We start from the raw sequence: 17,268 nt of genomic DNA on the forward strand, positions 1-17,268 counted from the left end.
AATGCCTTGAGCAGTGGTCCTGAGAAGGACATGAGGGAAGAATACGAATCCATTATGTCCTGCTCAAATATTGCTTCTACATATTTTTTCCACTCAATGTTTCTGAACATCTTTCCTGTGAACTTGTTCTTCTTGTCTATAAATAAACTTCATCCTAAGCTTTTTACTTTTACTCTTCCCCTCAAAATCACCTTTCCATATTTCTTATTATTTACCTTAAATAAAACAGATTGTGCTTGACACAGTTCCCTTCATTGGCAAAGAAAATAAAGTTAGAAAAATTATAATAAAGAAACCGTAGACAGCGAGACTGGTAGGAAACGTGGAGAGGTGACATGGGCTGGCCATGCTCCCACAAGTGGCGGCTGAGATTCAGGAGAGATATCTCAGCTGCCGGGGTTCCTCCTGACATCATTCCTGGAGCACTCAGCTCAGGTGGTCAAGGAGACTGCACCACTGGGTCCCACAGGACACCTACTCCATAAGGCTATATACTACCTAATACACAGAAACAAACACATAGAGGCAGCCAAAATTGGGAGACAAAGAAACAGACCCCAAATGAAAAAACAGGTGGTATCTCAAGAAAAATAAAAAAGCTAAATGAAATGGATGCAAGCAATTTATCAGATATAGAGTAAAAAAAAGGGGGGGAGGTTATAAGGATGCTCAAGAAACTTACTAAGAACTACAAAAGCATGAAAAGGACACAGAAACCATAAAAAATAAACAGCAGCCTTAAATGACACACTAAATCAGATGGATATATTTGATATCTTCAAAGCATTTCACCCCCAAACAACAGAATATACATTCTTTTTAAATGCACATGGAACATTTTCTAGGACAGACCACAAATTAGGACACAAAACAAGTCTCAGTAAATTTAAGATGAGTGAGGAGAGAAACCAAGATGGCGGCATAGGTAAACACCGGAAATTGGTGCCACCCAAACAACTTCAAAAATACAACTAAAAGACAGAACGGATATCATCCAGAACCACAGGAAGGCTGGCTGAGTGGAAATTCTACAACTAAAAGGAAAGAGAAAAGCATACCGAGACTCAGAGGAGGTGTGGAGCGGGAGTAAAATACAGAGGTACAGAGGCGCAAGCGGAGAGGGCTGGCGGCTGAGGACACGGTTGTCTTTTTCAATAGGGAGGGAGTCTCAAGCTCTGAGCTCCAGTTCTGGGCAAGTCTCTGGGGACCCAGACTCATACGGGAGAAACTGGACTGTCTGGCATCGGTCGGAACTCAAGGGCAGCTTTCTCTCGGATGTGCTTGCAGCGATTGCCGGGACACTGAGAAGCAGGGCCTCTAAGGGCAGGACTGAGAGCAGCCATAACTGCTTGCTCCGCCCTGTTGATCCCCTGTGACCCCACCCCGCCTAAGCCATGCTCGGAGGCTTTTGCATATAAAGGCCTGGCCCTTTGCAATCTGATAATTACCTAACAAACTGCAGTTGGTCCAAGGCCCCAGGGCAACTTGCATTGCGTCACAGCTGGCTCCTGCTGGGTAGCCTCAGGCAAAGGCTAGATTACCACCTCCTTAGAGATCCAGGAGCCAGTGTGCAGAGTGGGACCATCCAGATTGCAGCTCCTCGGATCCATAAAGGACACACTCAGGGGGCAGACTCAGTGAGCACCAAAGCCCCATTGAAGCAAGTCTTGCCCCGGAGGGGTGTCTCCAGCACAGAAGTTCTCCCACTGCAGACACAGCTGATTCTCACAGCCAACTGGCCTGGAGGTCAATCCCTCCCAGTGTTACCTACAACAATTAAGGCTTAACTACAACAAGACTGTGCACAAAGCCCACAAGGGGGTGCGCCAAGAGTGTCTACCTCAGGTAATTGGGGAGGCTGAGCCACTGGGCCCTATAGGACACCTAGCACAGAAAGCCACTCTATCGATACAGCAAAGCATAAAAAAATGTGGAGACAAAGAAACAGGACACAAATGAAAGAAATGGAGGAAAGCAAACTACTGGATATAGAGTTCAAAACCACACTTTTAAGGTTTTTCAAGAATTTTCTAGAAACCGCCGATAAACTTAATGAAACCCTCAAGAAATCTAATGAGACCCTCGAGGTTGTGATAAAGGACCAACTAGAAATTAAGCATACACTGAATATTATTAAAGAATATTATTAAAGAATATTAAAGAATATTATACAGACTCCCAACAGCAGACTAGAGGATCGCAAGAATCAAGTCAAAGATTTGAAATATGAAGAAGCAAAAAACACCAACCGGAAAAGCAAAATGAAAAAAGAATCCAAAAATACGAAGATAGTGTAAGGAGCCTCTGGGACAGATTCAAGTGTACCAACATCCGAATTATAGGGGTGCCAGAAGATGAGAGAGAGCAAGATATTGAAAACCTATTTGAAAAAATAATGACAGAAAACTTCCCCTACCTGGTGAAAGAAATAGACTTACAAGTCCAGGAAGCGCAGAGAACCCCAAACAAAAGGAATCCAAAGAGGACCACACCAAGACACATCATAATTAAAATGCCAAGAGCAAAAGACAAAGGGAGAATCTTAAAAGCAGCAAGAGAAAGAAACTCAGTTACCTACCAGGGAGTACCCATACGACTGTCAGCTGATTTCTCAACAGAAACTTTGCAGGCCAGAAGGGAATGGCAAGAAATATTCAAAGTGATGAATACCAAGAACCTACAATCAAGATTACTTTATCCAGCAAAGCTATCATTCAGAATTGAAGGTCAGATAAAGAGCTTCACAGATAAGGAAAAGATAAAGGAGTTCATCACCACTAAACCAGTATTATATGAAATGCTGAAAGGTATCCTTTAAGAAGAGGAAGAAGAAGAAAAAGGTAAAGATACAAACTATGAACAACAAATACACATCTATCAACAAATAAATCCAAAAATCAAGTGAATAAATAATCTGATGAAGAGAATAAACTGGTGATTATAATAGAATCAGGGGCATGGAAAGGGAGTGGACTGGCTATTCTTGGGGGGGAAAGGGGTGTGGGATTTGCAGGAAGAGACTGAACAAAAATTGTGCACCTATGGATGAGGACAGTGGGGTGGTGGTAAGAGCGGAGGGGGGGGGGAATGGGTGGAGGGGAGCTATGGGGGAAAAAAGAGGAACAACTGTAATAATCTGAACAATAAAGATTTAATTAAAAAAAAATTTAAGATGAGTGAAATCGTATCAAGCATCTTCTGACCGTAATGGTGTAAAACTAGAAATCAATCACAAGAAAAAAAATGAAAAACAGACAAAGACATGGAGGCTAAATAACAGGTTACTAAACAATGAGAACAAGGAAAAAATCAAAAGATACCTTGAAATAAATGAAAATGAGAACACAACAACCCAAAATCTATGGGACACAGTGAAAGCAGTCCTAAAACAGAAATTCATAGCATTACAGGCCTACCTCAGGAAATAAGAAAAAACTTAAATAAATAATCTAACTTTAAATTTAAAGGAACTAGAAAAATAACAACAAAGCCCAAAGTATGTAGAAGGAAGGAATAAAGATCAGAGCAGAAGTAAATAAAATAATCTAAAAAAGTACAAAAGAGCAATGAAACCAAGAGCTTGGGTGTGTTTTTTGTGGGTTTTTTTAAAGACAAACAAGACTGACAAACCTTTAACCAGAATAAATCAAGAATAAGAGAGAACACAGATAAATAAAATAGGAAGAAAAGAGAAGTAATGACTGACACCAAAGAAATACAATTGGACAATCTAGAAGAAATGGATAAATTTCTAGAAACATACATTCTTCCAAAACTGAATCAGGAAGAATCACAAAATCTAAATAAACAGATTACAACTAATGAAATAGAAGCAGTAATAAAAAAAAAATTCCCGACAAATGAAAGTCCTAGACTGGATGGCTTCACAGGTGAATTTTACCAAACACTCAAAGAAGAACTAACACCTATCCTTCTCAAACTATTCCAAAAAGTTCAAGAGGAGGGAAGACGTCTTCCAAGCTCATCTTACAAAGCCAATATTTTCAAAAACTAGGTATAGACACTACAAAGAAAAAAAATTATAGGCCAATATCCCTAATGAACATAGATGCTAAAATCTAACAAAATATTAGCAGACCAGGTTCAGCAATACATTAAAAAGTTCATGCACCATGATCAAATGGGATTTATTCCGGAGATGCAAAGTTGGTACAATATCCACACATCAATAAATGTGATATATATACCACATAAACAAATTGAAGGACAAAAAATCATATGATCATATCAATAGATGCAGAGAGAGCATTTGATAAAAGCCAGCACCCATTTATGATAAAAACTCTCAGCAAAATGGGAACAGAAGAAGCATACCTCAACATAATAAAAGCCATATATGACAAACCCACAGCAACATCATACTCAATGGGCAAAAACTATAAGCATTTTCCTTAAGATTGGGAACAAGGCAGGTATGTCTGTTTTCATAACTCTTATTCAATAGTTAGTACTGGAAGTCCTAGCCACAGCAATCAGACAAGAAGAAATAACAAGCATGCAAATTAGAAAGGAAGAAGTAAAATTGTTAGTATTTGCAGGTGACATGATATTATATAGAGAGAACCTAAAGATTCCACCAAAAACTACTGGAACTGATAAATGAATTCAGTCAAGTAGAGGATATAAAATAAATCTATAGAAATCAGGTGCATTTTTATACACAAATAATGAACTACCAGAAAGGGAAACTAAGAAAACAATCCCATTTACAACTGCATAAAAAGTTTTAAAAATACCTAGGGATAAATTTTACCAAGGATGTAAAAGACATGTATTCGGAAAATTATCAGACATTAAAGAAAGAAATTGAAGCCATATATATATATATATGGAAGCATGTACCACGTCCATGGATAGCAAGAATTAACATCATTAAAATGTCCATACTAACCAAAGCAATCTATAGATTCAAAGCAATTCCTATCAAGATACCAGTGGCATATTTTATAGAACTAGAAAAATATTCCAAAAGTTTACATGGAATCACAAAAGACCCCAAATAGCCACAGCAATCTTGAGAAAGAACAAAGTTGGAGGAATCATGCTACTTGATATCAAACTATACTATACAAGGCCATAGTAATCAAAACAGTATGGTATGGGTGGATGGGAGGTGATCAACCAAAGAACTTACATGCATATATTCATAACCCATGGACACAGACAATAGCTGACTGGGGCAAGAGGGCGGGCTGGAGGTGGTGGAGGGGGGCGAAGGAGGGGCATATGTAATACTTAGAACAATACAGATTAAAAACCAAACAGTATGGGAAAAAAAAGTATGGTACTGGCATAAAAACAGTCATATAGATCAATGGAACAGAACAGAGAGCCCAGAAATAAACCCAAACCTTTATGGTTAATTAATATTTGACACAGGAGGCAAGAACATACAATGGGGTAAAGGTAGTCTATTCAGTAAACGGTGTTGGGAAAATTGGACAAATAATGTGCAAAAAGAAAAAAAAAAACGATATCACCTTTTTACACCATACACAAGAATAAACTAAAAATGAATTAGAGACTTAAATGTTAGACTCAAAACCATAAAAATCCTAGAAGGAAATATGGGTGGTAAAATCTCAGATGTTTCATGTAGCAATATGTTTCTTGATATATTGCCTTGGGTAAGGGAAACAAACAAAAAACACAAATGGGATTACATAAAACTTAAAAAGTTTTTGCACAGCAAAGGAAACCATCAACAAAACAAAAAGACAACCCACTGAATGGGAGAACATATTCGCCAATGATAAATCTGGTAAGGGGTTAATATCTAAAATTTATAAATAACTTAAAAAAAACTCAACACCAAAAAAAAACTAATCCAATATAAAATGGGCAAAGAACCTAAACACACACTTCTCCAAAGAGGACATACAGATGGTGAATAGACATATGAAAAGATGCTCAACATCACTAATCATCAGAGAAATGCAAATTAAAACCATAATGAGATATCACCTAACACCTGTTAGAATGGCTATCATCAATAAATCAACAAACAAGTGCTGGCTAGGATGTGAAGAAAAGGGAACCCTCGTGCACTGCTGATAGAAATGCAGACTGGTGCAGCTACTGTGAAAGCAGTATGGAGGTAACTCAAATAATTAAAAATGGGACTGCCTTATGACCCAGCAATTCCACTTCTGGGACTATATTCCAAGAAACCCAAATCACTAATTATAAAGACTATATGCATCTCTATGTTCACCACAGTGTTGTTTTACAATAGCCAAGATTTGGAAGCAGCCCAAGTGCCCATTAGCAGATGAGTGTATAAAAAAGCTGTGATACACAATGGAATACTACTCAGCCATAAAAAAAGAAGAAAATCTTACCTTTTACAACAGTATGGATGGAACTGGAGAATATTATGCTAAGTGAAATAAGCTAGTCAGAGAAAGACAAGTACCATATGATTTCACTTACATATATGCAGAATCTAATGAATAAAATAAACTAATAAATAAAATAGAAATAGGCTCAGATACAGAGAATAGACTGACGACTGTCAGAGAAGAGGTGGTTTGCGGGGCTGGGTGGACAAGTTGAAGGGATTTTTTTTTTTTTAATTTGTTAATACTCACCCGAGGATATTTTTCCATTGATTTTTAGAGAGTGAAAGGGAGGGGGAGCAACACAGAGAGAAACATCAATGTCAGAGAAACATATCAATAGATTGCCTCCAGAACAAACCCCAACCGGGGCCGGGATCGAGCCTGCAACTGAGGTACGTGCCCTTGACTGGAATCAAACCCAAGACCCTTCATTCCGCAGGCCAATGCTCTACCCACTGAGCCAAACTGTCCAGGACAAGTTGAAGGGATTAAGCAAACAACAACTTTGAGACACAGACAACAGTATGGTAAGAGGGTAAAATTTATAAAGAACTTAAAAAAACTCAACACCAAAAAGAAAAAAAAACTAATCCAATATAAAATGGGCAAAGAACCTAAATAAACACTTGACTTGGGGTGATGAATATACAATACAATATACGATGATGTATTATAGAACTGTATACCTGAAACTTATATAATTTTATTAACCAATGTCACCCCAATAAATTCAATTAAAAAAGTAATACCTAAAAAAATAAATAAATAAAATAGGTTAAAAAAAAAAAAAAGAAAGGAAGAGATCATACCTCCCAGGAAGGATTAAAAAGGTCATTGCAAAGTTCTTCACAAAAGCTTTCCAAAGGCCATTCATTTGTCTAAATAAAAACACACACAATATTACTACTAATTCAAAAGGTCTATTTTATGCTAATAATTTAAGTAATTTAATAAAGTGTATTTATGTAGCGGTATAATAATAATAGTCAGGTCTTAACATGTTTAAATAATTAAAATTGCTATTAATGAAGTAAAGGAATAAGATTTTTAATATAATTTATTTCATTTGACAGATTATTAAATACTATCTACTGACACATTAGTATGAAAAAATTATAAATAATTTCAAAGGACACTTTAGGGCATTTCAATAGTACCTCTTCAATTAAGGAAGAACTGTCTGGAACATTATCAATCAAGACTTTGGAATCATTTGCAGACTGATTAATAACAACATTTGATATTTTTCGTTTCTTTTCTTCTGGTTCTCCGTCAGTGCTATCATTGCTAAAAAAAAATAAAATCACTGTTTGAAACGTGAATAAGGATAATGTGAACCACAATAAATGTAAGAAAACCCATCATTTGAACAAATATTTTGTCATATTCTTATGATTTATTTATAATTTCATATATCAAATAACAAAAATTAACCACTTAACCACTGAGTCGGTATGGCTCAGTGGTTGAGCATCGACCTATGAATTAGAACAGCCGTGGGCAAACTACGGCCCGCGGGCCGAATCCGGCCCGTTTGAAATGAATAAAACTAAAAAAAAAAAAAAAGACCGTACCCTTTTATGTAATGATGTTTACTTTGAATTTATATTAGTTCACACAAACACTCCATCCATGCTTTTGTTCCGGCCCTCCGGTCCAGTTTAAGAACCCATTGTGGCCCTCGAGTCAAAAAGTTTGCCCACCCCTGAATTAGAAGGTCACAGTTTGATTCCCGGTCAGGGCACATGCCCAGGTTGCGGGTTCGATCCCCGATGGGGGGCAAGCAGAAGGCAGCCGATCAGTGATTCTCTGTCATCATTGAAGTTTCTATCTCTCTCTCCCTCTCCCTTCCTCTCTGAAATAAATAAAAAAAAATTTTAAATTAACTACTTAAAATTTTTGAGCAAAAATATATCCTTATTGATGAATATAAAATAGCCAATTAATTTTTACTTTCAAATTTAACAAGTCTTTGTTTTTTGCCTTTCTAGAACCAGCTCCTCTCAAACTCCCTTGGTCTAACAACCTAAATCTAGCCAAGTATAACTTTTTTAGGCTTCTGTACTCAGGAAAAAATATATTGAGTGACACACTATAATTTTATTAGTTCTTGAAAAACATATAGATAAGACAACTGATCAATAAAAATGTTTCCAAAAAATATGAGGAATGTTATTTTATGACTAAAGGACCAAAAATATTAAGGCTGGCTTCATAACAAAATATTACAAAGGAGAAGACAAGTAAAACTATTCTGAATTAACGGAAAGGAACAAATTAGCACCGTCAAGGTATATACAGCATCATTTTCTGTAAATACTGCCCCCATCTTAATAGTGTAATTTCTTTGGCCAACTATATTTTCTATAAGGTGATGAATGAAATCTGAGCCTTTCTAATCTCACTCCTTATTGTTTTTACTCTAATTCTCTCCAATCTAGCCACATTGGTCACTTTACAGTCCTTGAATTAGTTGGGCACATTTCTACTTCCAGGCATTTGCCCTTGCTATTCCCTCTATGTGGAAAGAAGTGAGGATTCTTTCAGATCCCGAAAAGTCAACTCTGTGAATCCCTCCTTGATTGGTCTATTTAAATTTTAAACTCTCTACCCCAAAACATTTCACTTTTTTCCTACTTAATCCTTATTAACATGTGATTTATTTATTTCACATCTTTCCCTCTAGCACAGGGTGGGGAACCTTGTTTTTTTTTTTTTTTGGCCAAGGGCCATTCAGATAGTTATGACATAATTCACTTAATATAAATTTATGTTGCTATGAAAAAAAGTTCCTAGATTTATTGAATTTCGAGTCCCACCTTTGGTTGCCATGGCAAGGCCAGACCCCTGCTCTAGAATGTAAGCTCCAAAAAACAGAAATCTTTTATCTATTTTATTCACTACTGTATGTTGAGTGCCTAGTACAGTATCTGGCACATAGAAGATATTCATTAAGTATTCATGGAATGAATCACAAATCTGAAAAATAAGATCTAATATTTCCAATATTCAAATATTTGGGTAAAAGTGTTTATATAAATAAAAGCCAGTCGAAACAATTACTAGTTACCATACAATCCTAATGAACTGTTAACTTAAAAAATCTTGTTAACTACAAGCAATAAAGATTCTATACTTAAAAAATAAAATAATCCCATATAAAAATTTATACCAACTAGATGTTTATTATTTGTCCTTTACTGTGCCTAGCTTTTAACCCTTTGAGTGCCAACCAATATCCTAGGAACTATGCTAAAATTGCCAAGGCAGTTTGAGTTAAGGTTTTTAAATTTTTTTTCCCACATAAAGAGTGAACTACTAGCATCTAATAGTGACACTGCTATTGTGCTCCCGGCACTTTTGGCGAAAGACAGGAGGTGCGCGATCGCGCTCCCGGCACTCTAGGGGTTAAATAAACACTGTAAACACTTATTTTTTAGCTTTATATAGATGGGGAAAATGTCAAAAGGTTGCCATCTGCAACAAACATTTTTATAGGCTCTTGTGTTTAATTCATCATTTACTCAAGCACTTCTTGAATACCACTAAAAATTCTGATATAATAGAGCTGAATGGGGCCCAAGATCCTGCATTTTAACAGTCCCTCAAGTGCTTCTGAAGGGGTTTGTTTTAAACCACCCTTTGAGAAATGCTGCTCCAACCCATGCACAGATACCACTTTTATTGACTCATTAAGAACATGAGAGAAAAAAGAAAAAACAAAAACGTGAGGATCATGAGTTCAACCATAAAGTTCTTTCCTACAACAAGTTAGGTAGACAAGACATAATTATTACCTGTTATTTGGTTTAGCCTCCAGCCTAAGAAACAGGCAATGCAATACTATAATAGTTCTCATTTTACTAATGCACTCTTCTTAACTTGTAGCCCTTACACCCGTGGTCGGCAAACAGTGGCTCGCGAGCCACACGCGGCTCTTTGGGCCCTTGAGTGTGGCTCTTCCTAAGCCTTAGGAGTACCCTAATTAAGTTAATAACAATGTACCTACCTATATAGTTTAAGTTTAAAAAATTTGGCTCTCAAAAGAAATTTCAATCATTGTACTGTTGATATTTGGCTCTGTTGACTAATGAGTTTGCCGACCACTGCCTTACATCATCATCTTTCTGACTTCACTCTTTACTACTCTCATTTCCATCCACTCATCCTGGCTATACAGCCCTTCTTTCTAGTTCTTGGATACTCCATGATTAAGGCATTTATACTGTTGCATCTGCCTGAAATGTGCTCCCCTTGGAAGACCTTCAGCCCTCGTTCAGAGTTCATAATTAGTAAGGAAAACATCTGCATGCAGATTTTTCTGGGAAGTTGTCCTAGTCCCTATAATAGTAAATACTCTGACAGTTGAGCAAGACAATTCAAATGGTACTCCACAGCTAGAGACAATGTCAGCAAAATGTTTTAGAGATCAAGCAGACACAGATTTAAGCTATATAGCAGTACTATTTTAAATGAGTAGCAGAAAAAGATTTCTACCTCTTCTCATTGGTTTCCACTGCATCCCTGGATCTCTGTTTTGCAAATAACTTGGCCATTCTTTTAGCTTTATTCTTTTGTCTATTGCTCATTCCTGCTCGAAATTCTGAGTCAATAAGTTCAGCTGCCTGGAGAGTCTAAAAGAATAAAAGAACAGAGTTTGAACTAAAGAAGTCAAAATAAATATCCATAGTCTCAGCCTCAAAAGAGGAATATGTCTATAAATTTCACTATATACAAATTGACTACATTTTTTTTTGAGAGCTTCATGCTATTCCACTGTATGGCTGTACCATAATTTCACTCTCTTCTTCCTTTTTCCCTGTTCTTCCAAATCCTAACAGATGGTCATGTTTCTTAATTTTTCTTATGTCATGGATGTGACACAAATGTATGATCCTAACCCACAAAAAAAGACATAAGATTTCAAAATAACCATAATACAAATCAAAAATTTTAAGAATAAAGAATGTCAATGCAAGAAACTGATAATCATCTGCTGAAAAATATTTTAAAAATTATAGCCAGAAGTGATTGGTCCAGCATCCTACAGTCAACTTACCCCAATAAGCACTCTTCTTCTAAAGCACTCACTGCCTACTGTTTTTTGAATCTCTTATCTATTCATGGGAGACATTATAAAGACTGTGAAGTTAGAAATGCTTTCAGCCCAAGCCTAAAGATCCTTTCTGCCACTAACTGATTAAGATTCAAATGAAATTTACCATTCTACAACCAATTAAGGCCACTGGTATGGATCCCATGCTACAGTCTTGATCCAGGGACCATTGGTGCACATATAAGGCAATGGAGCAGTAATGAGCTAATGCAGCAGTAACTCCTCCCAAACGTCCATTACAACCAAATTGGGATCTTTCAAACCATAAACTGGCTGTTACCCATCCCATGTCCAACTATTCTGTATATTGACCATTTCCTCTAATATACCTGCCCATTCATTTTCTTACGCCATGCCCAATTACCACAGTGATCACAGTACTATATTTTTGTTCTCCTTTAATTCTATTTTTTTTTTATTTACCCCTTTTTCTACTTCATTTCTTTCCACTCTTTATTGGTTGTCACTATATTTTCTGCCTCTTTATACTCTTTTCCTTTTCCCTTCCAGTATGTGCAATATTGTTCTTTGTCTGCAAAGGTAATTCATCAACACACACCCCCTAACCCTAAAAATATAAAGTTGACAAATTCTAATGGTTAAGAGAACAATTATTATAAAGGCAAATAGACCATTCTCAAGTAAAGGGCAAGGCCAAGGGAATGAGAAGATGGTTTTATGATTGCAAAGCAGGAAATCCTAACAGGACTCACAGAACCCTGAAAGAATATTGCAAGGGCAAGAAGAAAGGGTATTGAACCCCTGAAAGGTAGTATTTCACTTGTATGTTAATGTTCCTGAGGAGAAAGCCACAGCTTATAATGAGTCTGGGACATTAAAAAAAGAAGTGCACAGGCACCTATTGGAAATTGGAAGAACAGAGAGAAAAGGGGCAATACAGAACAGAAGTATGGTAAAGCCACTAACAAAATAGCCTGAGGCTATTACAAAAGAATGTGATCAATCTGTATATATTGATATTTCAGTTACATGAAGTCAGTAAACGTAAACATGGCTTAAAAGGGCACACATACTTGTCTACACAGAGAACATTTCAGAAGGATGCATAAATAACTACAACAGGATTGCCTATGCAGCATGGGGACATGGCTATCTATCAATTATTGGAAAGAAACTTCTTTTACTTCATATTGTATATCCTTTTTAAATGTTTAAATCCTTTTTATCATGTTTGTTACTTTCTCAAATTAAAAAATGATTCACAGCTCTAAAGATTTTAGATTCATATCTGACTATGATAGCCCTTACTATCCCACTCTCTCAAACATTTACTTTTTTTTCCCCTTTGCTAAAGAACAAAGGAAAGAGCAACTGGTGCAACTAGGAGTTCTCAACATAAGAGGCTTCAAAAGGTCCACCACAGCTCTTATCTAACAGTCCAGTCTCTACAAGATAGGTTGAACTTCTATCTCTTTAAAATCTTTCATCAGAAACCCAATTTATAAAGACATTAGCAATGAACAGAATTAAGGACAGTATTTTTAAAAAATTGCAGTTGCATAGCAAAATGAAACAAGCCCTTTGTATTATTGTTTAAAATCAAACAAATAAAGGTTTTACCTACAGGTTGTTTGTTTACAAAGGTTGCTGAAGTTGGGGTATAATCTAAATCTTCATCATTAAAGAGTTCTTCAGTACTCATTCCAATGGCTTCTCCCATATTAAGGCCAAGTTTCTTCTGTAATAGTTTTCGTTGGCGTGCTATCCTCTCTTTAGGATCCACTTCACCTTTAAGCAGAAAAGAAATACATTTCCTCCAAATCAGCTAAGAAGTATTCTAATACACGAAGATAAGACTCTATTAAAATACCCCTCCCCCCCAAAAAAAAGCCCAGCTGGTTTGGCTCAGTGGATAGATGATCAGCCTGTGGACTGAAGGGTCCCGGGTTCAATTCTGGTCAAGGGTACATGCCTGAGTTGCAGGCTTGGTCCCCAGTAGGGGGCATGCAGGGGGCAGCCAATCAATGATTCTCTCACCATTGATGTTTCTATCTCTCTCCCTCTTCCTTCCTCTCTGAAATTAATAAATATATTTAAAATTTTTAAAAAATATAAGAGAAGCTCAAATAAAACTAACTTAAAAAAAATAAAATACAAAAAAATTTTTTAACTGTTAAAACACCCCTCCTGCCCTGGCTGCTTTGGCTCAGTGAATAGAGTGTTGGCCTGGGTTCTGAAGGGTCCTGGGTTCGATTCCAGCCAAGGGTACATGCATGGGTTGTGGGCTTGGTTCCCAAATCCTTTTTATCATGTTTGTTACTTTCTCAAATTAAAAAATGAAGGGGGCATGCAGGAGGCATCTGATCAATGATTGTCATCATTGGTGTTTCAATCTTTCTCTCCCTCTTCCTTCCTTTCTGAATCAATAAAAATATATTTTAAAAAATTAAAATTAAAACACCCCTCCTGACAATAAGCAAGCCATACTCAGTCTTTAATAGTGGATAATTTAATGTCATAAGTTCCATTACCTAACCATCAGAAAATATTTTTCATTGAGACTTCCCATTGCCCTATTGTCAATTATCGAGTATATATAAAATGAGATCTATTCCTATGGAAAAATATAATCTTATTTTAGTATAACTATACCTTGTACATTCTCTGAAAGATCTAACCACGCTAAGAAACAAAACAAAAACCTAGGTTTTATTTGACAGAAAAGATCTCAACAAATACATGCTTATTCCAAGTGAGGCTTTTATGTATTCTGAGATGATATACCCCTAATAACAAAGATAAGGCATAAAAGTAGACAGATTTTAAATGTCCCAAGTAAAACTTGTACTACTTCACTGGAAAACAGATCAAAAGGTATTATTTTAAAAACTAGAGGCCTGATGCCTGTCCCTCAGCCCACCTGCACCCTCTCACAATCCAGGAGCCATCAGGTTATACCCAATAGACGGCTTAGGCCCGCTCCCCATGGGTCAGCAATCGGACATCCTTAGCGCTGCTGCAGAGGTGGGAGAGGCTCCCACCACCACCCCTGTGCTCACCAGCTGTGAGCCAGCTTCTGGCTGAGCGGCACTCCCCCTGTGGGAGCATACTGACCACCAGGGGATAGCTCCCGTGTTGAGCATCTGCCCCTGGTGGTCAATGTATGTCATAGCAACCAGTCATTCAGCAGTTCGGTCGATTTGCATGTTACCCTTTTATTAGATAGGATATAATTTTGTGCTTAAAAATAGCTAAATTGCAAGATATGACGCCCCAAAATTAGAAATTCTTTTTAAAACATTTTAAAAACTATAATGATTTGCTTTTAATAAGTTCTTATTGGACTAACTCTCCACAGATTATAAGCTCTAGACAAAATATGAAAAAAACAAATACCTGAAGACAATGACTGGAAAGTGTGCAAAAGTAGGCATATACCTTTAGAGAATTGTCAATACCTGGAAGAAGGGCATGGCACTGGGTGAGTCTCCCAATTTTGCAGTTTTTAACCTGAGGGTAAACCCAGTCCATGGTGGGCAGCTAAAAGCTGGATAAAAAACCCAGTCTCTCTGGCTTGAAGAATTAGAGAAGAGTCAGGGGTCAATACAGCTACTGGAAGATAGAGAAAACACAGAAAGTAGAAAGCCAGAGAGAAACAGCAAATTCTGTATAAACTCAGCCAAATCTCTGGGTGAATTCTGAACTTTGCACACACAGGGCAGACTCCACACAGTCCAGTTAAAGCTAAAATTTGATCTGAAATTTTAGCTGTTGGAATCTGTAATTTGAGTTTCACCAAATTAAATGCATGCTAAAACAAACAAGCAACAAAAGCCAAATCAACCAAAACACTCTGGAAGAATATAACAGATTCCAGCATGTGTGAGGGATACAATCCAAAATTAACTGACATACAAAGAATCAAGAACATGTAACCCATTCTCCAAAGAAAAGACAAACTCTGAGATAACCCAGATGTTGAAATTAGAGGGCAAGATTTTTTATTGATTTTAGAGAGAGAAATGTGGGGAGAGATAGAGGGAGGGAGAAAAGGAGAGAAAGAAAGGGAGGGAGGGAGAGGAAAGCATCAATGTGAGAAAGAAACTTTGACCAGTTGCCTCCTATACGTGTCCCGACCAGAGACCCAACCTCCAACCTGAGTATGTGCCCTGCCTGAACTCAAATCAAACCCTCCACCTTTCAGTGTATGGGACGACACTCACTAACTGAGCCACATCAACCAGGGCAATGACAATATTTTAAAGCTGCGAGTTTAGCAATGCTCAATGTAAAGGAAGATACTATCACAATAATGAAAATATAGGATACCTCAATAGAGAAACAGAAACTATAAAAAAAGATCACCTTCAAGTGCATCAAGGACCTGCCTGAAGACTTGGAATGAAAAATTATCTATATGGGTTCTGCAGAAAGTGAAAAATACGGTCAAGTTGTAGACTCTGTCTTAGTGGGCCCTGTTCATACGAGAAGGCATATGTTTGTATTTCAGGCTGATGCACCTAATCCAAGACTAATTCCAGATGCAGAAGCAATAGGTCTAACAGTTGTGCTAATTACATGCACTGATTGAGGTCAGAATTTATTAGATTTGGCTATTATGTAAGTAATGAATATTATCGAGACAGAATTAAGGGAAAATCCACCAGTAAAACTAGACTTTTCTAAGCTTCAAAGGAACATTTTGGCATCGAATCCCAGAGTCACACGATTCCACATTAATTCAGAAGATAACACAGAAAAACTGGAAGATGCAGAAAACGGCAATCCAAATCTACAATCACTTCCTTCAATGGATGCATTACACCTTCAGCATCAAAGGGATGGTCCACATCAGAAAACTCACTAAATGTCATGTTAGAATCCCACATGGACTGCCATGTGAACACCTGCCATCTCTTTAGTACAAATTAAGCTATAAAAACACCCAGAACTATTTCCCTAAAATTTCATAAGTCATAGACACTAAGATACAATATGAAAAATTTGTTTAAAAAACATCCTGTAGAATGTTTGTAAGAAAGCCAGTATTTGAGCAAATCGTAGACTATAAATACAACTATTTTAAAGTAATTTTTTCTCTGTTATTTTACTTGTTCTGAAACTAATCTGATTAAAACATATATATACTTTTAAAAAAATAAAGAAAAGAGAGGGGGGGGAAAAGATTGAAAGAACCAAACAACTCAAAAATGAAATTAAGAAAACAATTCTAGCCCAGCCGATATGGCTCCATGGTTGAGCTTCTGACCTATGAACCAGGAGGTCACCATTCGATTCCCAGTCAGGGCATATGCCCAGGTTGAGGGTTCGATTCCTGGTGTGGAACATGCATGGGGCAGTTGGTCAATTATTCACTCTCATCATTGACGTTTCTTTCTCTCCCTCTCTTTTCCTCTCAGAAATCAATAAAAATATATTTTCTAAAATTCTACTTACAACATCAAAAGCAAAAATTACAACTTATATTCTGAAAACTACAAAATATTGGTGAAAAAAAATTAAGGAACATTCCGTGTTCATGGATCATTGTCAATACAGTAATAATTCCAAAACTTATATACAGAATCAACACAATTCCTATTTTGTTAGCTTTTTTGCAAAGATTGAAAAACTGATCCTAAATTTCACATAGAAAATCAAAAGATTCAGAAAATCCACAATACTAAAAAAGAACGAACTTTAATTTTTTTTTTTTAAATATGTTTTATTGCTTTTTTACAGAGAGGAAGGGAGAGGGAGAGAGAGTGAGAAACATCGATGAGAAAGAAGTATCGATCAGCTGCCTCCCGCACACCCCGCACTGGGGAT

The 17,268-nt window shown here is 36.8% G+C and overlaps 1 protein-coding gene and 1 pseudogene across 6 annotated transcripts in view; one reads left to right on the top strand and one right to left on the bottom strand.

Moving 5' to 3' along the window:
- The window catches only part of BTAF1 (B-TFIID TATA-box binding protein associated factor 1), a 113,671-nt gene that overhangs the window by 66,111 nt on the left and 30,292 nt on the right, over positions 1–17,268 (bottom strand). For all 6 annotated transcript variants that reach the window (XM_036336612.1, XM_036336614.1, XM_036336616.1 and 3 more), the window contains 4 exons: positions 13,064–13,227; positions 10,860–10,996; positions 7,520–7,649; positions 7,172–7,240 (listed from right to left, as the gene is read on the bottom strand). In XM_036336612.1, coding sequence (XP_036192505.1) covers positions 7,172–7,240; positions 7,520–7,649; positions 10,860–10,996; positions 13,064–13,227 — 500 coding nt within the window. The remainder of the gene's footprint in view (positions 1–7,171; positions 7,241–7,519; positions 7,650–10,859; positions 10,997–13,063; positions 13,228–17,268) is intronic.
- LOC118670277 lies at positions 14,845–16,371 on the top strand (annotated as a pseudogene).

Source organism: Myotis myotis, unplaced genomic scaffold (assembly GCF_014108235.1).
Source record: "Myotis myotis isolate mMyoMyo1 unplaced genomic scaffold, mMyoMyo1.p scaffold_m19_p_15, whole genome shotgun sequence".
In the NCBI taxonomy this organism is placed as follows: Eukaryota; Metazoa; Chordata; class Mammalia; order Chiroptera; family Vespertilionidae; genus Myotis; species Myotis myotis.